The 16,064-nt window shown below is 68.3% G+C and overlaps 2 protein-coding genes across 2 annotated transcripts; one reads left to right on the top strand and one right to left on the bottom strand.

The window, feature by feature from the left end:
- The first annotated feature begins 3,587 nt into the window (after window positions 1-3,587).
- Window positions 3,588-9,367, top strand: NHSL3 (NHS like 3). Its single transcript, XM_088530976.1, has 7 exons — window positions 3,588-3,642; window positions 4,259-4,411; window positions 4,645-4,700; window positions 5,717-5,834; window positions 6,186-6,302; window positions 6,420-9,107; window positions 9,345-9,367. Exons 1-7 carry the CDS (start codon window positions 3,588-3,590, stop codon window positions 9,365-9,367), a joined length of 3,210 nt encoding a protein of 1,069 aa, XP_088387102.1.
- Window positions 9,368-10,898: 1,531 nt separating this feature from the next.
- On the bottom strand, window positions 10,899-15,573 carry YARS1 (tyrosyl-tRNA synthetase 1). The gene is made up of 14 exons (XM_088531096.1): window positions 15,548-15,573; window positions 15,294-15,358; window positions 14,994-15,140; window positions 14,727-14,902; window positions 14,110-14,239; window positions 13,760-13,840; window positions 13,530-13,622; window positions 13,148-13,283; window positions 12,830-12,915; window positions 12,321-12,456; window positions 11,787-11,881; window positions 11,455-11,648; window positions 11,208-11,349; window positions 10,899-11,009 (listed from the first exon to the last, which is right to left on the bottom strand). The coding sequence occupies exons 2-14, from the start codon at window positions 15,348-15,350 to the stop codon at window positions 10,899-10,901; spliced, it is 1,584 nt and encodes a 527-aa protein (XP_088387222.1). The 5' UTR covers window positions 15,351-15,358; window positions 15,548-15,573.
- Between the last annotated feature and the right edge of the window lie 491 nt (window positions 15,574-16,064).

Raw genomic sequence — 16,064 nt, forward strand, 5'->3', positions numbered from 1 at the left:
GCGACGCTCCGGAGCGGGTCGCCCCGTGCCAAGGCCGCGCGTGGCCCGTTCATCGGGCGTTAACGCATCGTGAGCAGCCGCCGGGAATTCCCTTTTCCCGGGATTCCCGCTGGGGAGCAAGGTGCGGGTCCGCGGTGGCCATCGTGAGCATCCCGCGCCGGGAAGCGGGAAACGGCTTTGCCGCACGGGCGGTTTTCCAGGGGGAGCCGGCCAGGGCGGAGGGGGGCGAGGAGCGAGGCCGAAGGGCGGCCGTGGGGCAGGAGGTGCTGAGAAAACATGGGGCGAGTTGTGTTTGTTCTCTGCGGCGGCTCCATGGCAACGGGCCGGCGGCCACAAAGCCAAAGAATTTGCATTGTGTCGCCTCAGCGTTTCGGAGGGCGCGGGCGGGCGGGGGGCAGGGTGCGCGCGGAGGCCGTGCCCGTCGTCCCCTCCCTCGGGAATCGCGCCCGTCCTTGGGAGACGGGATGGGTTTGGGGGCCTTTCCAAGCCCGGTCCTTCTCTCTGCTCCGGTATTCCCCCTGCTGTTGCGTCTCGACCGCTCCTTATGCTGCATCCCGGTGGTGGCACCGCCGTCCCAATGGCACGCGGGGCAGTTTGAGCCCGCTTGGCCCCGGCAGCGAGCGGGGTTTGTATCCGAGCACGCTGCTCCGGATCCCAAAGATGGGAATGGCCCCTGCGGAGGGGGATCCCGGCAGCCGGGATCGCTGCTCTTGCCGGCCTCCTGCAACCCGGTGCCCATTCCCTGACCCGCTGCACGGCCCAGCTCGCTCCGGGGTGGATTCCCTGCGGCTCCGCAGCGCCGTCTCCCATGGGAGCAGCTCGGGGAAGGTCCCCGCTAGTCCTTGAGCGCCATGGAGACCGGAGCCTCTTATCGCTCCTTATCGGCGCGGCCGCGGGCGCTGCTGAGTCAGGGCGCCGAACGCCGCTCCGGCCCCGGCGCCCGCGGGAAGCAGGTGCCGAGCGCGGTCGGATGCTCCCTGTGCCGGAGCCGCGGGAGGCGGCGGCGTGCGGGAGGCATCGGGGCGGGCGCCCCAGGGGCTCGGCACCGATCCCAGCGGGATCCGACCCCTCTCCCGGCCTTGGTGCCGGCTCCACGCTGGGCCGGCTCCGCAAACAGCCGGCGAGCTGATAAGGGCAGGGAGCCGCCCCGGTGCTGGGATTTATCCTGGCACTTTCCCCATGGGCCGGCCGGCATCCCGCTGCTCCCACCGCCAGCCCGGCCCTTGGAGGGGATCCGAGCCCAGCGGGCGGCACCGGCGGCAATCCGGGACCGGCCTCCTCCCTCCATCCCGCTTTTCCCGGGGCTGCGTTAGGTGCCGGCTGCGGCACGAGCTCCCGCCGGCCTTGCCTCCTCTCTGACGTTTTTCCAGACTCGGCATCCGCGCGGAGCCGGGAACCTGCTGCAACAGGCACGGCCGGCGGGCGCCCGGCGAGCCCGGCACGCGCGGCGGCAGGCGTAGCGGGAGCGCCCGAGGCGGAGCAGGGAGATGCCGGCGGCTCCGGCACCGCTCCGGCACGGAGCGGCGGCTCCGGCAGCGAGGAGGCGGCTTGGGGACGCCCCGCTGCCGCTCTGGGCTCGGCCGCCTTCGCCCCGCTCCCCTGCTGGCAGCCAGGCCCTTCCCGCCCGGATCCGGCTCCTGCCCCGCTCCGGCTCTATTTGCCTTCAAACCTGTTTGGTGGCTTCTCCCAGAAGGAGCCGGGGATGGGGCAGGATGCGGCGGGCGGCTGAGGCTCGCTGGGGTGGGAATGCCCAGCCGGAGCGGGGCCGCTGGGAAGGGGAAATGCTGGGAGCCTCGTGGAGCACCCGCTGCGCCCTTGACCTGCAGCAAAGTCACTTGGGTGTCCCTGCTTGTCCCAGCTCTGCCTTCTCCCACTTTTTTGCTTTTCTCACAGCTTTTTTGCTGCACTGTGACTCGGAGGGAGAACAGGGTCCCGGTGGCTTTTGCATTTGCAGTGAATTTGGCTGTGTCCGTGGGGATGGAGCGGAGCCGAGAGGCGGTGGCTCCGCTCGGGCCGTGTTTATTTGCTTTGCGGAGCTGCTTTCCTGCCCGAGACGTCGGCGCTGCAGGGAGGGCTCGGACGGACACCGGGCCGGGACATGCTCCGTATCGCATCCCAGCCCGCCCGGAGATCCCATGGGAGCAGCTCTTGGAAGCTGCTGCCCTGGGGCAGCGCTCAGGCTGATTCACGCCTGCAGCAGGTGCTTTGGCTGCGTCCAGTTTGCTTCCTCCTCCTCCTCCTCCTCCTCCTCCTTGTCCCCAAAGGCTGCAGCTCCCGGCCAGGTGCTGCCAATCCCGGCCCCACAGCAACTTCTTGGGAAGGGGCTCCCACCCTCATGCAACATCCACCCCGATGACCCCGTGCGCTGCATCCGGCACCAGGCCCGGCCGAGAGAAGGAGCCGGAATGTGGGATCGAATCCGCGGCTCCCCGCGGAGGCGGCCGGGCGGGTTCCTCGCCCGGGGCCCCGGGCAGCCCCTTTCCCTCCTCCCCATTTTTCCGCAGTGAGTCACGGGGGCGCAGGGAGCCGCGCCGGGCGTTGCTGCCTCCGCGCGCCCGGCTCCGCTGCCGGAGGAGGAGGCAAGTCGGGGCATCGCCGGGCGGGAGCCGCGGAGCGCGGCCAAGGCCGCCGGAGCGGGCGGCACCGCCCGGCGCGCCGCGTCCCCGGCATCCCGCATCCGGGGGCTCCGCTTCCCTCCGCAGCAGGATGCGGCCGCCGCGCGCGTGTCGGAGCTGGGAGCTGGCGGGAGGAACGCGCCGGGATGCCGGGCAGGTCGCTGCTGGCAGCTCCTTCCCCCCTCCGGCTGCCTCTCCTTCCCGGTCCCTTTAGTGGATGCGGAGCGTTTGAGGATGAGGTAGCCAAGGGAATGGGGCGGGAAATAGGAGGCTCGTCCATCGTGCTCCCCTGGCTCGCTCCTCGGCGTCCGCATCATCCCTGGAGCGATGGCATCCCGCCTCCCGGCATTCCCCCAGTGCCGGGAGCTCCCGGGAACACTGAGCCCCTGGATGGGGCTGGGGGGCCGGGAGAGGGATGCAGGGCTCCCCTCGCCCCTCTTTGCCCCGCTCTGTGGCAGGGACCAGGCAGGTGGCAGTGAATTATCACATTGCTGTTGTGTGGCCTCCTGGGCACCTGCCCGATGGTGCTGGGCTGCCTCGAGGAGGAGGAGGAGGAGGATGAGCGAAGGCAGCTGTGCCCCGGTGGAGGCAAAGGCTCCCAATTGGCCGCGCTGCTGCAAGGGGAGGGGGAAACTGTCTTGCAGGGCTGGGGGATTCCCATCGGGAATGCGGGTTTCTTGGGAGCAAGAGGCAGGAGTCTGGGAAAACGCCGGGCAGGATTGACCCCTCCGGCTGCGCGGGGGGTGGATGACGGAGCCCTGGGGGTGCCCGAGCATCCGGGCGGGAGAGCAGCCGCTTTCCCGGCTCGCGGCTCCGGGAAGGAGGCGCCGGGGCCGCCCCCAGAGCCACCGTGCGGCCACCCCCCGCTCCAGCCTTCCCAGCCCTGCGCCGGCCCCGCCGCATCCGAGCATCCTCCCGGCACAATAGGCAGCTCCCGCGCTCCGCGGGGAGCGGAGCCTCTCCCGGGGCAGCATGGTGGTTTTCCTGGGCAGGAACCTCTCCTCGCTCCTGTTTTTCTTCAGGAAGGGTGAGCGGAGGCTGCGGAGGAGGAGTGGGGGGAGGACGTGTCCTCACGCCACCCCGCGGTGTCCCCCGCTCCCGGCGGGAAGCAGGGAAAGGTCACCCTGGCACGCGGGGATGCGGAGGGCACAAACCGCCGCGCCACTCGGGAGAGGGGCTGGGAAGGGGATGCCGGAATTGCGGGCTCGTCGGAAAAGGGCTGGATAGCGGGGCCGGGGTGGTGTCCGTGCAGCCGGGCTCTATTGTTCCGGCCGGCTCCATTGTGCGCTCGGGCAAACCTGGCGCTCGGAGCGGGGGCCGTGGGATCAGCACCGGTGCTCGGCCGCGCGCCCCTTCGATCTGCCCCGTTTCCTCCCTTCCCTTCTCCAGCGGGAAGTTGTTTTTTTCCCGGGCTGTTGTAGTCCCGGCGGGAGGAGTTTGGACTGCAGTGGGGGCTTCTCTTCCTCGGGTTCCCCCCTGCCTTGATCAGGGAGTGAATCCCGGCTCCCCGTGCGGCTCCGTGGCCCCTGTGGAAGCGCCCGGAGAGCAGGGCCGCCCTTCCAGCGGTGGGAGACAGCCGGGCTCCAGCCTACGGACCGCGGCGCGAGGCCGGAGCCGGGGCCGACCCCCCTTTCCCTCCGCAGGCGCCGCCAAGGCGGACAAGGAGAAGCGGCCGAGCGCTCCGCACGCGGCCGACGAATGCGCCGACAACGTCTTCTTCCCCGGCGCGCGGCCGCCGCACCTGCAGGAGCTGCACCACGAGGCGCAGGCCGGCCTCAAGTCCCTGCAGCACCAGGGTAGGTGTCCCCGGCCCCGCGCTATTCCCGGGATGCTCCGGGCGCGTGGGCGGCGCCGGCCGGAGTCCGGTGGCCGGAGCCCGTGGCCTTGCCAGAGGTCGGCAGCCCTTTGGCTGAGCGGCTGCTCCCTCCTCCTCCTCCTCGTTGTCTTCATCTCCTTGGGCCGCGTCCTGCCTGTTCGGGCTCCCCCAGCCCCTCCAGAGGGATTTATCCCCCTTTTCCCTTCTCTCCAGAAAAGCAGAAACAGACCAAAAGTGCCTGGGACCACGGAGACACCAACAGCCTCCAGGTGAGCTGGGCTGGGACCACGGCCAGGCTTGGAGCGGGTGCCCCGGCCCCCGGCGGGTTTAGGGGACCCCCGGGGGCTCCTCGCTGTCCCCTTGGCGCTGTCCCCAGCCATGGAGCCGGCTCCGAGGGACAACCGCAGCGAGGAGCGGGAGGGCACCTGGGGAGGGATCTGGAGGTAGCACCGGAGCGTCGGGACCGCGCGCGGGGGATCCGGATCCGCGTCCGGGTCCCGCTCCGGCTGCCGAGGGGCCGCGGGCTCCGGTGGCGCAGGTGGATTTGCTGCTTCCCGGGGCACTGACCCTGCGCCCGCTGGCTCTGTTTGCTCTGAGCCGCTGGCTCCCGGCCTCCGTGACCCTTCGGAAGCGGCTTCCCGAGCGGGGCCGAGGCGCTGGGCTCCGCGCTGGAGGCCCAGGGAAGTGATTCACATGGATGAGTCCGATCCCCATCTGGGCTGGGAGATGCCAGAAAATCCCCGAGCGGGGGGCACAAAACCACATTGGGAAGGGGGGCAGGCAGAGAGCAGGGCCAATCCCTCTGCCTCCAATGGGGAAACCGAGGCACGGAGCCGTACGGAGGCCGGTGGGGATTACCCCAGGGGCGGTTGGAGACGGGGCCACCCCAGGGCTCATCCTGGCTCCAGCAGCAGTTCCCGGGGCCGGGATGTGCGGGGGCAGGAGCGGGAACACACGGCGGTCCCGGCCGGAGCGATGCTGGCGGCTCCAGGCGGCCGCGGCGGGGCCGGGGGGTGTCCGAGCTCTCCGTGGGGTCCCGGTCCCGCCGCCCCGTCCCGTCCCGCGGCCGCCCCCCAGGCCAGGCGGAGCCGCGGGGCGTTTTGGGGTCCCTGGGGCTGCTCCGGCCCCGCTCCGGGTGGGAGGACTCTGGATGCCGGCCTGGCTGACTCAGCCCTTGGCCCTCGGAGCAGCTTTTGTCTTGGGCTGCGGAGTCAGTCCGCGGCGGAGAAGGGGCCGAGCGGGGGCTCCGTGGTGGCCGCCTGACCCCCTTTCCCTCCCGCCGCAGTCCTGCGCCTCCTCGGAGGATGACGGGGGCTCCTTCCGGAGCCGCGCGGCCTCCTGCGCCACGGACAGCACCTCCGAGGACGCCCTCTCCATCCGCTCCGAGATGATCCAGCGCAAAGGTAGCCGGCCAGGGGGGAGGCAAGCGGGGCCGCGGGGCCAGAGCATCCACGGGGAGGCCTGGGGGGCTTCGGGGCTGCAAGCCCGGGTGGCCACGCGCTGGTGGGGGAATTTGGGGGCTTTTGGGGAGATGGGAGTGAGCAGCTGAGTCAGAGGCTGCTGCAGGCGCTGGGTGGGACGGGATGAGCAGGACGGAGGGACGGACACCGTCCCCTCCCTGCGCTGGCCCTGCAGCTGTTTGGCAGCTGCCGGATGCCTCCAACTCGGCTCCTCCCGGAGCGGCTCCGGCAGGACGAGGTGTTTGCCGGGGTCGTGGAGGATCCCCCGGCTGGACCCGCTCTTTCCTCCCGCAGGTTCCACCTTCCGGCCCCATGATTCCTTCTCCAAATCCTCGGAGAGGGCTGGCAAGAAGAGGAAGGAGAGGAGGACGACGGTGCTGGGCATCCCGCAGCACGTCCAGAAGGAGCTGGGTAAGCGTCGCGGGCCAAGCGGGATCCGGGCTGCTATCCCATTCCCTGGGCTTGGCGTGCCGTGCCGGGGCGCATCCGCCCCGGGATCACGCTGGGGTTTGTGTCTCCCTGCCCCAGGTCTCAGGAACAGCCGGGAGCCGGCGGGACAAGCGAGCGGCCACGAGGGCGGCCGGGCGCATCAGCCCTTGCTGAACGGCGGCCAAGTCTCCTCCGGGGACTCCATCCGCATCCCCACCATCGACGGGAAGCTGCCGCCGCCGGCCGCCCCCGGCGGAGCCCGCGTCTCGCTGGGAGCCTTGGAGGAGGCGGACGCGGCCCTGCAGAAACACATCGAGCGCGTTTACTACGACGACTCGCTGCTGGGCCGCAAGACGGCGGCCAAGCTGTCGCCCATGGCGAGGCCCAAGTCGCTGGCCGTGCCGGGCATGACGACGAGCGCCAGCCCCCCGGAGCTGCTGAGCCCCGTCATGTCCATCTCGCCGCAGGGCACCTACATGTCCAAGATCATCCCCAACGCCATCCTGCCGCCCATGGTGGACGTGGTGGCCCTGACGCGCAGCAGCGTGCGGACGCTGAGCCGCTGCAGCCTGGTGTCCAGCCCGGCCTCGGTGCGCTCGCTGCCGCGCTTCTCGGAGCGCGGCGCGCGCAGCCGCGAGCCCTCCTCCTCCAGCGACAACTGGAGCCACTCGCAGTCCACCGAGACCATCGTCTCCAACAGCTCCACCATCTCCTCGCAGGGCGGCTCCGAGCGGCGGCCGCCCGAGGCGCCGGGACGCCCCGACGCCGCCGACCGCCCGCCGGGCGCCCGCGTCTCGGCCCCCGCGTCCCACGCGCTGCTGGCGCCAGGGCCCCGCGGGGCGGCGGGGAGCAGCGGCCGCGCGTCGCCCGCGTGCAGCAGCGGCAGCCAGGCCGAGGGCTCGGACACGGGCAGTGTGGCGAGCGAGCGCTCCTCCGCCCGCAGCGTCTCCCTCAGGAAGATGAAGAAGCCGCCGGCTCCGCCGCGCCGGACCTACTCGCTGCACCACAAAACGGAGGGGGAGCCGGCGGCGGCGGCGCTGCCGCCCCGGGCCGAGCGGCGCCCGCCGCAGCGGGGAACCGGGCCGCCCTGCTCGCCCTGCCCGCCGCCCCTCAGCCCCGCGGGCGACGACGACGTTTTCGGCGAGGAGGCGGCGCGGGCCGGCGCGGGGCTGCGGGAGCCGCCGGCGCCGCCGCGCTGGAGCTGCCCCGACGCCTCCGACCGCACCATGTCCCCCTCGAGCGGCTACTCCAGCCAGAGCGGGACGCCCACGCTGCCCGCCAAGGCGCTGGGGCCCCGCGCCGCCTCCCCGGCCCGCGCGCGGAACGCCCCGGAGCGGGGCTGCTCCCTGCAGTCGCCGGCGCTCTCGGGCTCCTCCTCGCTCACCTCCATCTCCTCCTCGGCCTCGGAGCCGGAGAGCCGCTCGGAGCGCCTCGCCATCCCGCCGCATCCCAAGGTGCCGGCGCCCTTCTCCCCGCCGCCCTCCAAGCCCCGGCTGCCCGCCAGCCCCCCGGCCGCCTCTCCGGACCCCCGGGAGCCATCGGCGCCGGCCAAGCCCCCAGGCAAGTCCCCGCCGCCGTCACCACCGCCTGCCTACCAGCCACCGCCGCCGCCGGCCAGGAAGGCCGAGGCCAGCGCGGACAGCGCCGGCGACGCCGCGTGGCCCCCGCCGCCTCCGCCGGCTCCCGAGGAGCAGGACTTGTCCATGGCGGACTTTCCCCCTCCGGATGAGGCGGATTTCTCCAGCCTGCCCCTGCCGGAGCCCCAGCCACCGGCTCTGGGCCAGGACGTCCCGGCGGAGCCGCCGGCCGGGCAGAAGCGGCCGCCGAGTCCCGGAAAGGAGCCGCCCGCTCCGTCATTCTCAGCCACGGTCCCCTCCCGCATCCAGCAGCAGGACTCGCCGGCCGGGATGCCGTTGCCAGCTCCCTCCGCGGAGCCGGGGAAAGATCCCAGCCCGGCCGTGCCGCCCGCTCCGCCGCTCCCGGCTCCGGGGACCCAAAACAGCTTCAAGAAAGCGGTGGCCGACGGCTCGCGGGCGGAGGCCAAGAAGGAGGCGGCGGCGCGCAGCAAGAGCGGCGCCGTGCCCAAGGAGGACGCCAGCCTGCCCATCGTGACGCCCTCGCTGCTGCAGATGGTGCGGCTGCGCTCGGTGAGCGTCGAGCCGCCCGCCGGCGCCCACGACCGCGCGGCGCCGCAGAAGCCCGTCCGCCGCGCGCTGTCCACGCGGCAGCCCTCTCCTCCCAAAGACGCGGTGCCTTCCACGGAGCCCCACGGCGCCGGGCACCTCCACGAGGCCGCGGGGACGGCGCCTTCCAAGGCCGCGGCGGGACCGCCCGGCGGGGACGGCCGGCTCTCCCCGGCGCACAAGTCGCCGGCCTCCACCGCCAGCTTCATCTTTGCCAAGAGCTCCAAGAAGCTGGTGATCGAGACGCCCTCGTCGCCCGAGGCGCAGGCCGACCTCAAGAGGAACCTGGTGGCCGAGCTCATGAATTTCTCGGGGCAGCGCGCGGCCGCGCCGGCCCCGCAGGGCCCCAACAAGCCGCCAGCGGCCCGCAAGCCCTCCAAGATCCCCCCGCCGGTAGCCAAGAAGCCTTCGCTCGGCCCGGGGCCGTTGCCGTCGCCGCTGAGCCCCAAGGCGCCGGGGACGGAGGCGCTGGGCGCTCCGCTGCCGGATGGGAAGGCCAAGACGTTCCCGGCAGAAGAGAGCAGGACTCGGAGCGAGGCGGCCGGCAACGCGGCCGAGGGCGGCACCGCCGCGGAGACACCGGCACAGAGCCCCCCTGCACAAGGTACGTGGGGACGGTGCCACCCTTGGGGATGCCCCCATGCTTGGGTCTGTGACCCAAATGTGGCGACGGCCAACCCGGTTCAACTGGGTTTTGGGGGCTCCTTCAATGTGACGAGGCCCGGGCTGGTACCGTGGGGCGAGGGAGGACCCCGTGCGTGGCCCGGTCGGGGCTGGGGGGCACCGGGATCGCGGTGGGAGAGCCCGGAGCGCTGACGGGCTCTTCCCTCTCCCCTTGCAGACAAACGCGGAGAGACGGTTTGAAGGAGGAACCGCAGGACTGGTGCCCCCGCGACGGGAATGCAAATCTCTCAGGGACCTGGGCAGGTCAACAGACGAGTGTGGAACTGGCGATTAACTTAACACAGGAAGCAAACAGCCTTAGCCTCCATGGCCTTGATGATATTTATGCAAAAATGGTGTTGGTTTTACTTTCCTAAGTACTACAGCTTTATTTTGCATTATTTTTTATTGGACCCGAGGGCCGTGCTCGGCGCGGGCGGCTCCTCCCCGCGGGGCCGCGGCTGGTGTGCGCGTGCGGAGCGGCCCCGAGGACGCGGGAGGACGCGCGGCTTCCCGGCCGGACACGCAGGAATCAAAGCACTTTGGATGAGGAAACTGGAAGGCTTCAGCCACGGCAAAGCGGAGACTCGGCTGGTCCTGGTGGGAACACGGAGAGGAGCTGGGGGACTGGATGGAGGAGCCAATTCCAACTGGGAGCTCTGCACGGTGCCCGCAGGAGCGAGCGGCTTGGCCGGTGTGTGGGCTCCGGGCACTGCCCTTGCCCTTGCACCGGGGGCTCCGGGTGGCCGGGACCACCCTGGGGGCGGCTTGGTGGCCCCCCGGGCGGGCGGCGAGGCCCTGGGCTCGGGGCTGGAGCCTCGACTTCTGTTTCTGTTAACCTTGGGTCATTTTGATTTCTTTGATTGTTTTAAAAAAAAAAAAAGAAAGAAAAAAAAAGACAGAAAACAAAAAACTTTTAAAAAAACAAAAGCAACCAACCCCTCTGCCGCCGAGTAGCTGCTCAGAGCTCTGTACCTGGCTGGTAAAGATGATGACCAAAGCTCGCTGCCTCCTGTGCTTCCTGCCGCGTGTGCCAGGGCAGCGGCGCGGGCAGCTCCGGCACCGCTGCCCGTGCCCCCATCGCGCCGGCGTTCGGCTCTTCCCGGCAGCAAGGAGCAAAGAGGGCCGGGCACAACGAGGTGCAGTCAGTTTGACACTTTATTGGGGTTCATGACAGACGGATGGTTCCCGAGTTGGTGTTGAGGGCTCGTGCCCCCCGTGCCAAGCCCAGGCTTGGGACGGAGCTGCTGCAGACCCGGGGCTCCTGGCCCGGCAGCAGCAGGAGCAGCGGCCCCGGCCTCGGGCCCAGCGGGGAGCAGGGGGTGCCAGGCAGTCGCCCCCGGCCCCGTTAGCAGCAACACAGGTTGGGGCAAGTGGCCTTCCCTTTTAGCAATCCCTGCTTCCCCCCGCAGCCCTGGTCCCCGGGCCGGGAAGGGCAGGCCGGGCTGGTGGCACAAGTGGCCCTGGCGGGAAGCTTGGGGACACGGAGCACACATCACCGCTCACTTAGCTGCGGTGACACTGCAAGGCCCCAGTGCTGGCACAGGCCAGGCAGGCCCAGGGTGAGGGGGTGGCAGAGGCAGCTCCCCAGGAGCCCTCGTGCTCTTACAAGGGGCTGGGGAGGGGGTCACAGATTCAGCCCCAAGCCCCTGGGTCCCTCGGGGCCCTGTGCAGCGGGCCGGGGAGGAGAGCCTGGCTGCAGCGGCGTGGGGACCCCCCCGAGGATCCCCCCTTAGCCGATGCTCCCCCCCTTGAGCGTTTTACAGGAGATGCTCCCCAGCTTGGTCAGGAGGTCCCTCTGCTTCCACTGGGCAACGCAGTCCTGGGAGATGCGGAAATCAACCTGGGGAGCAGAGGGGAGAGACATGGGGTCACTGCTGGGGGGCCGGGGCTGCCTGTGGTAGCCCCCTGACCGAGGGTCAGGATGGCAGCGGATGGGGAGTAGCGAGACTGCGGGGCCGGAGCCGGGCCCAGCTGGTCCCAACGCTCCCCTGCTCCATGCCCGGAGCCCCAGGGATTCAGCCCCTGGCGCAGGCCTCACCTGCAGCTTCTCAAAGACCTTCTTCTTGGGCTTGAGCTCGTCGTCGGGCTGGCCGCCCTCGTAGCCCTCCACGTAGACGCGCTCCCCGGCGCGGCACCCGGCCGGCGGGTCCAGGGGCTCCACCTGCCGCGGCTCCCCCGCGCTGCGGAGGGCAAGCGGGGAGCAGGGTCACCCCAAGTTCCAATCCATGCATCCCGCAGCCCGCCCGGAGCTGGGGGAGCAGCCGGGAGCGCCGTGTGTTCCTCACCTGGAAGCGCACAGCACCATGCCCTGCGACTCCACACCCCTCATCTTCTGGGGCTTGAGGTTGCACAGCAGCACCACGAGCCTGTCCTGCAGCTGCTCCTTGGGGACGAACTGCACGAGGCCGCTGACCACGGTGCGAGGCTCGGGCTCGCCCACGTCGATCTTCTCCACGTACAGGCTGTCCGCGTCCGGGTGCTGCCCAGCAGAAGCAAAGGTTCCCTCAGCAGGGAAGCAGGAATGCAGGGGTGGATAGCAGAGAGGAAGGGGACAACCCCATGTGTCCCATGAATGCCAATGTCACCCTGCAGGAAGGTGATTTCCTGCTGCCCCTACCTTTTCCACGCTGATCACTTTCCCAACGCGGATGTCCAGGCGGGATGGGACCACGTTCTCCTGCTCCGAGTTCTTGGCGCCCTTCTCCGCGTGCTCTGCGGTGCAAACGGAGCAGTTGTGCCGCTCCGCACGAGTCCAGGCCCCCAGCCAAGCCCCGGGGAGCCCGCAGAGACCCCCAAATGCTGCATCTGGGCCCTGCTGAACCCCCTGCTTGTCTCCGTGACACAGAGCAGACAGTCCCTCCTCCACCGCGCCGTTATCTCAGGCAGCAACAGAAACACGTGCTGGCATCTGTCCCCGCCAGGGCCGGCAAGCAGCCCTGGCGCTGGCCTTTCCTCAGCCCTGCTACTGCTCAAACGTAATCGAATGTGACAGCCACCAGCCCAGGAGAGGCACACAGGCCACGCCAGACCCTCTCCACGGCTGCTCCCGAGATACAAGTTCCAGAATCTCAGTCTCCAGAGACATTTCTCAGCCTGGCTCCGTGCGGTCAAGACCAAACCCTCCTTTCCTGAACTCCCAGCCCCTCCTTACTGGCTTTGGACGGGTCGGGATATGCTGCACTGCTTAGCTTCTTCAGCTCTGGGTTGTTGAATTTCTCCCTGATGGGGTCAAGCAATTTGTTCAGAGCCACTTCCACCGAGTTCTTTAGGTCCCCGGGATGAACGACCTGTATTGTGACAAAAAGGTGGATTCCTGGATGGTTTCCTCCAGAGCAGAGGGGAGAAGCAGAATGTGATTCATGGATGTAGGGCCAGGGAGGTGCTGTGATCTCTCCTCTCAGCTCCAGCAGACCCGGGCCTTGGCATTCTTCCCAGAACGGGATTAAAGCACCTCTTCTGGCAAGAGAGCCCTCGCCTGGAAGTGAGAGGCAGTTTCCGATGCCCGGACTCGGTTAGATGTAGGGGCATCTCAGAGGTGGTAGGAGACAGCAGAGAAGTCTCCGTGAGGGTGTCAGCTACAAAAGGCAGGGTGGACTCTCTCTGAAGAGGAGACAAACCCGGGGTGAACACCTGGTGCAGGTGACACTGCTGAGCACTCACCTGCTCAGCAAAGTCCTTCTCCAGGGCTTCGTACTCCGTGTAGGTTTTGTTTCCGCCCCATTTTTCTTCTCGCAGAATCACAAACTCTGTGACACAGAGATTTCAAGGCTCAGATGAAACCAAGCTGAGAGGAACTCAGCCAGATGAACCACCCCACTTTGCCCAGGAGCTGAGGGGACTGCGAAGCCCCTGGGCCCTGTGCCAGCATGGGCCGGGGAGGGGACCTGCAGTGGACAGGCTCTAGGGGACACAACTCCCATCCCCTCCCTGCCCTCGGGAAAGACAAGCCCCAGCACCCACATGTGGGGAGCCCCTCACCTGACTTGAGAGGAAAGAGGACGTGTTTGATGAAGGAGAGGACACCGTTGTTCTCCACGTTTCCTGGCTCGCAGAAAGCCTTCTTCAGCTTCTTCTTCACGTCCTCCTTGCGGTCTAGAAGGTCGATCTTTGATTCCTGGAGGAAAGGATTCCCTGGAGTTGAGCTGTGCAGGCAGCAACTCAGAGCACCCGAACACTCGCCGAGAAGCTGAGGGGCTTTGCTTTTCCCCATCCCACCCACAAGAGAGAACTACTTCCCAGGTATCCTGGGGACCTCCACCCTTCTTTCAACCTCTTGCCCAGAGGGAGGCACCTTCTCTCCCAGCCCTAAACCCCTTTGCTTTGCAGGGTCCCTCATTGCAGCTACCATTCAGGAACCAACCTCTTCTGATGAGCTCATTTTGCCGCCCGTTAGACCAGGAACCATCGGGTTCATCAAGTGGATGCGCTTGGCATAGCCCAGAGAGGGAAGGTACTGGGGAAAAACAAGGAGATGGGCGATGGGAGATCGTCCAGAGAGCAGCTGTAACCCCCAATCCCTGCTCGCTCCTGCGATGGAGCCCTGTGCCAGGCACCGGCACTGCAGCTTCAGGACCAACCCTCCCTCCTGACCTTCTCTGCAAAGGTGAAAATCTTCCTCTGATCGACTCCTCCAAACTGCGCGTCGACCTTGAGGTACTCCTCGTCCAGGGCCTGCGGAGAGATGCAGAGCCAGCCTCGAGCCTGCCCCAAACTCCCTGCTCCAGCTGCCCATCCCGCAGGCTCTGCCCCGGGCAGGACGGCGGCTCCGTGCCCTCCCTGCTGGCCCCGGGCCTGCAGCCCCCGGGAGCTGCCGCAAACGCAGAGCTTTAGAGCGGAGCTTCGTGCTGCTGCAGCAGGGAGCAGCGACCTTGGCGGATCCGCCTCCCGCATCCCAGCTTCTCCAAGACCAAGGGGCTTTGCCAACCCGCCTGGCTACCCACCTGCAGGCCCGGGTAGAGCAGGCCGCTCAGCAAGGGGTGCTCCAGCTGCTTCACCACCTCGGCGCCCGCCTTCTTGGCGTCGTGCTGCGTCACCACGGAGGAGAGGCGGTACACGTCCAGCGTGTACTCCCTGCGGGGCGGCACCGTCAGCGCTGCCGGCACCGGGGAGCTCCCAATGAGAGCTGGCTCACGCAAAAATCACTCTGGGTACACAGAGAGGAACCTGGAGACACCCTCACTGCGCTCCCTGAATGACAGCGGGGTGACACTGCTGGATATCACAGCGTGACATGGTGCTGTCCCCTCCCAGGGGCAGGGGTGCAACCTCAGACACTGCAGAGCCCCATAGAATCACAGAGTGGTTGAGGTTGGCAGGGCCCTCCAGAGATCACCCAGTCCAACCTCCTGCTCCAGCAGGGACACCCAGAGCACAGGGTGGCAACCAGGCGGGTTTGAAGATCTCCAGAGAAGGAGCCTCCACAGCCTCTCTGGGCAGTCTGTGCCAGGGCTCTGGCACCCTCACAGCAAAGAAGTTCTTCCTCACATGGAGGTGGAACTCTCTGTGTTTCAGCACAAGGCTCTTTCTTCCCAAGAGGCCCACGTGCCCCCGGACTCACTTGCTGAGCTGGTAGTCGGTGCCCCGGACAAACTTGAGCTTCTCCAGCGGCACTCCGATGCTCTCCAGCATGGCCTTGATCACGTTCTCGTAGTAGCGGGTGCGCAGCTCCAGCAGCTCCCAGGGGGCCTTCATGTTGTCTAGGTAAGCATGGAGATCAGCGAAGAGAATCGTCACCTGGCGCGGACACAAGGGACCGTCACACGCGGGGCCGCGCCGTGCCGAGGAGCTGCGTATCCGCAGGCAGCAAGGCCCCGGGGCGCCGTACCTCGCATCCCGCCTTCAGGAAGTCGGCGATCTTGGACATGGGCACGAAGTAGGCCACGTGCGGCTTGCCCGTGGTGGCCGTGCCCCAGTAGATGCGCAGCTCGCGCTCCTTCAGGATGGACGCCAGCTTCTCCTCGCCCAGCACCTCCTGCCGAGGGCGCGGGGCTGAGGGCGCTGCAGGAGGCCGGGAAAACCCCCGTGGGGAGGCCGGGCTCCCCCGGGGGAGACACGGCCGGTCCCCGGGCCCGTCCCCAGCTGCCCTCCCGCCCTCAGCAGCCGCCGTTGCCGCCGCCGCCGGTACCTGCAGGTTGCGGGTGACGAGCTCGTACTTCTCCTGCGGGCCGGGCGCGGCCTCCATGGCGGCGGCTGCGGGCAACGAGGCACCGTCACCGGGCAAGGCGGCGCGGCCGCCCGGAGCCCTGCCGGGGCTGCGGGGCCCGGCCCCGAGGGGAACCCCGAGCCCCCGCCTCGCTCGCTCCCCCTCCCCTCCCGCTCCCGGTCCTGCCGCTACCGACCGGCTCCCGGTTGCATCAGCTGCGCTCGGCGCTCGCCTACCCAGCCTGGGCGTCACTTCCCTCAGTGAGAAGTGTGTGGGGGAACGAGCCGAGCGCCGAGCTGACGGATGGGGAGTGGGGCGTGGCGCGCGGGCGCGGCCGTTAGGGGCGGGGCAGTTGGGGGCGTGGCCGATAGGGGCGTGGCCTCTGTCCGCCAATGAGAGCGCGCCCTGCGTGGCCGTCCGCGCCGGTAAAATGGCGGCGGGTGAGAGAGCGCGAGGGGCGCGTGGCGCTGGGCACCTGGGGCCCGCTGGACCGGACCTCCCCTGTGTTTTTTTGTTTTAATATTTTTATTTTATTTTTGTTTTATTTTTATTTTATTTTTATTTGCTAGTTTTGGTTTTGTTAGTGGTGGTGGCGAGTTTTTTTGGGGGGGTAGAGGATTAATTTAGTTTTGATTTATTATTTTTATTATTCTAATTATTATTTTGTTGTTGTTATTATTTTTTGATTTATTTTCAATGTTGCTCTCTTACTGCTCTGCCTTTGGGGCCGCCCTAGCTCGGGGGGGTGGCGCT

The sequence above is a fragment of the Tinamus guttatus genome, unplaced genomic scaffold, assembly GCF_059628265.1.
Source record: "Tinamus guttatus ecotype Peru unplaced genomic scaffold, ASM5962826v1 Tinamus_guttatus_pri_ptg000397l, whole genome shotgun sequence".
Lineage (NCBI taxonomy): Eukaryota > Metazoa > Chordata > Aves > Tinamiformes > Tinamidae > Tinamus > Tinamus guttatus.

What these genes read in the sequence shown, in the direction of transcription:
- NHSL3 (XM_088530976.1), top strand. Translation starts at nt 3,588, where the DNA reads ATGGTGGTTTTCCTGGGCAGGAACCTCTCCTCGCTCCTGTTTTTCTTC. An exon ending in CAAGTCCCTGCAGCACCAGG is followed by an intron (nt 4,412 to 4,644) that starts GTAGGTGTCCCC and finishes CCTTCTCTCCAG; the next exon opens with AAAAGCAGAAACAGACCAAA. An exon ending in ACAGAGCCCCCCTGCACAAG is followed by an intron (nt 9,108 to 9,344) that starts GTACGTGGGGAC and finishes CTCCCCTTGCAG; the next exon opens with ACAAACGCGGAGAGACGGTT.
- YARS1 (XM_088531096.1), bottom strand. Translation starts at nt 15,350, where the DNA reads ATGGAGGCCGCGCCCGGCCCGCAGGAGAAGTACGAGCTCGTCACCCGC. An exon ending in TCGTCACCCGCAACCTGCAG is followed by an intron (nt 15,141 to 15,293) that starts GTACCGGCGGCG and finishes CGCCCTCGGCAG; the next exon opens with GAGGTGCTGGGCGAGGAGAA. An exon ending in AAATGAGCTCATCAGAAGAG is followed by an intron (nt 13,284 to 13,529) that starts GTTGGTTCCTGA and finishes CCTTTCCTCCAG; the next exon opens with GAATCAAAGATCGACCTTCT.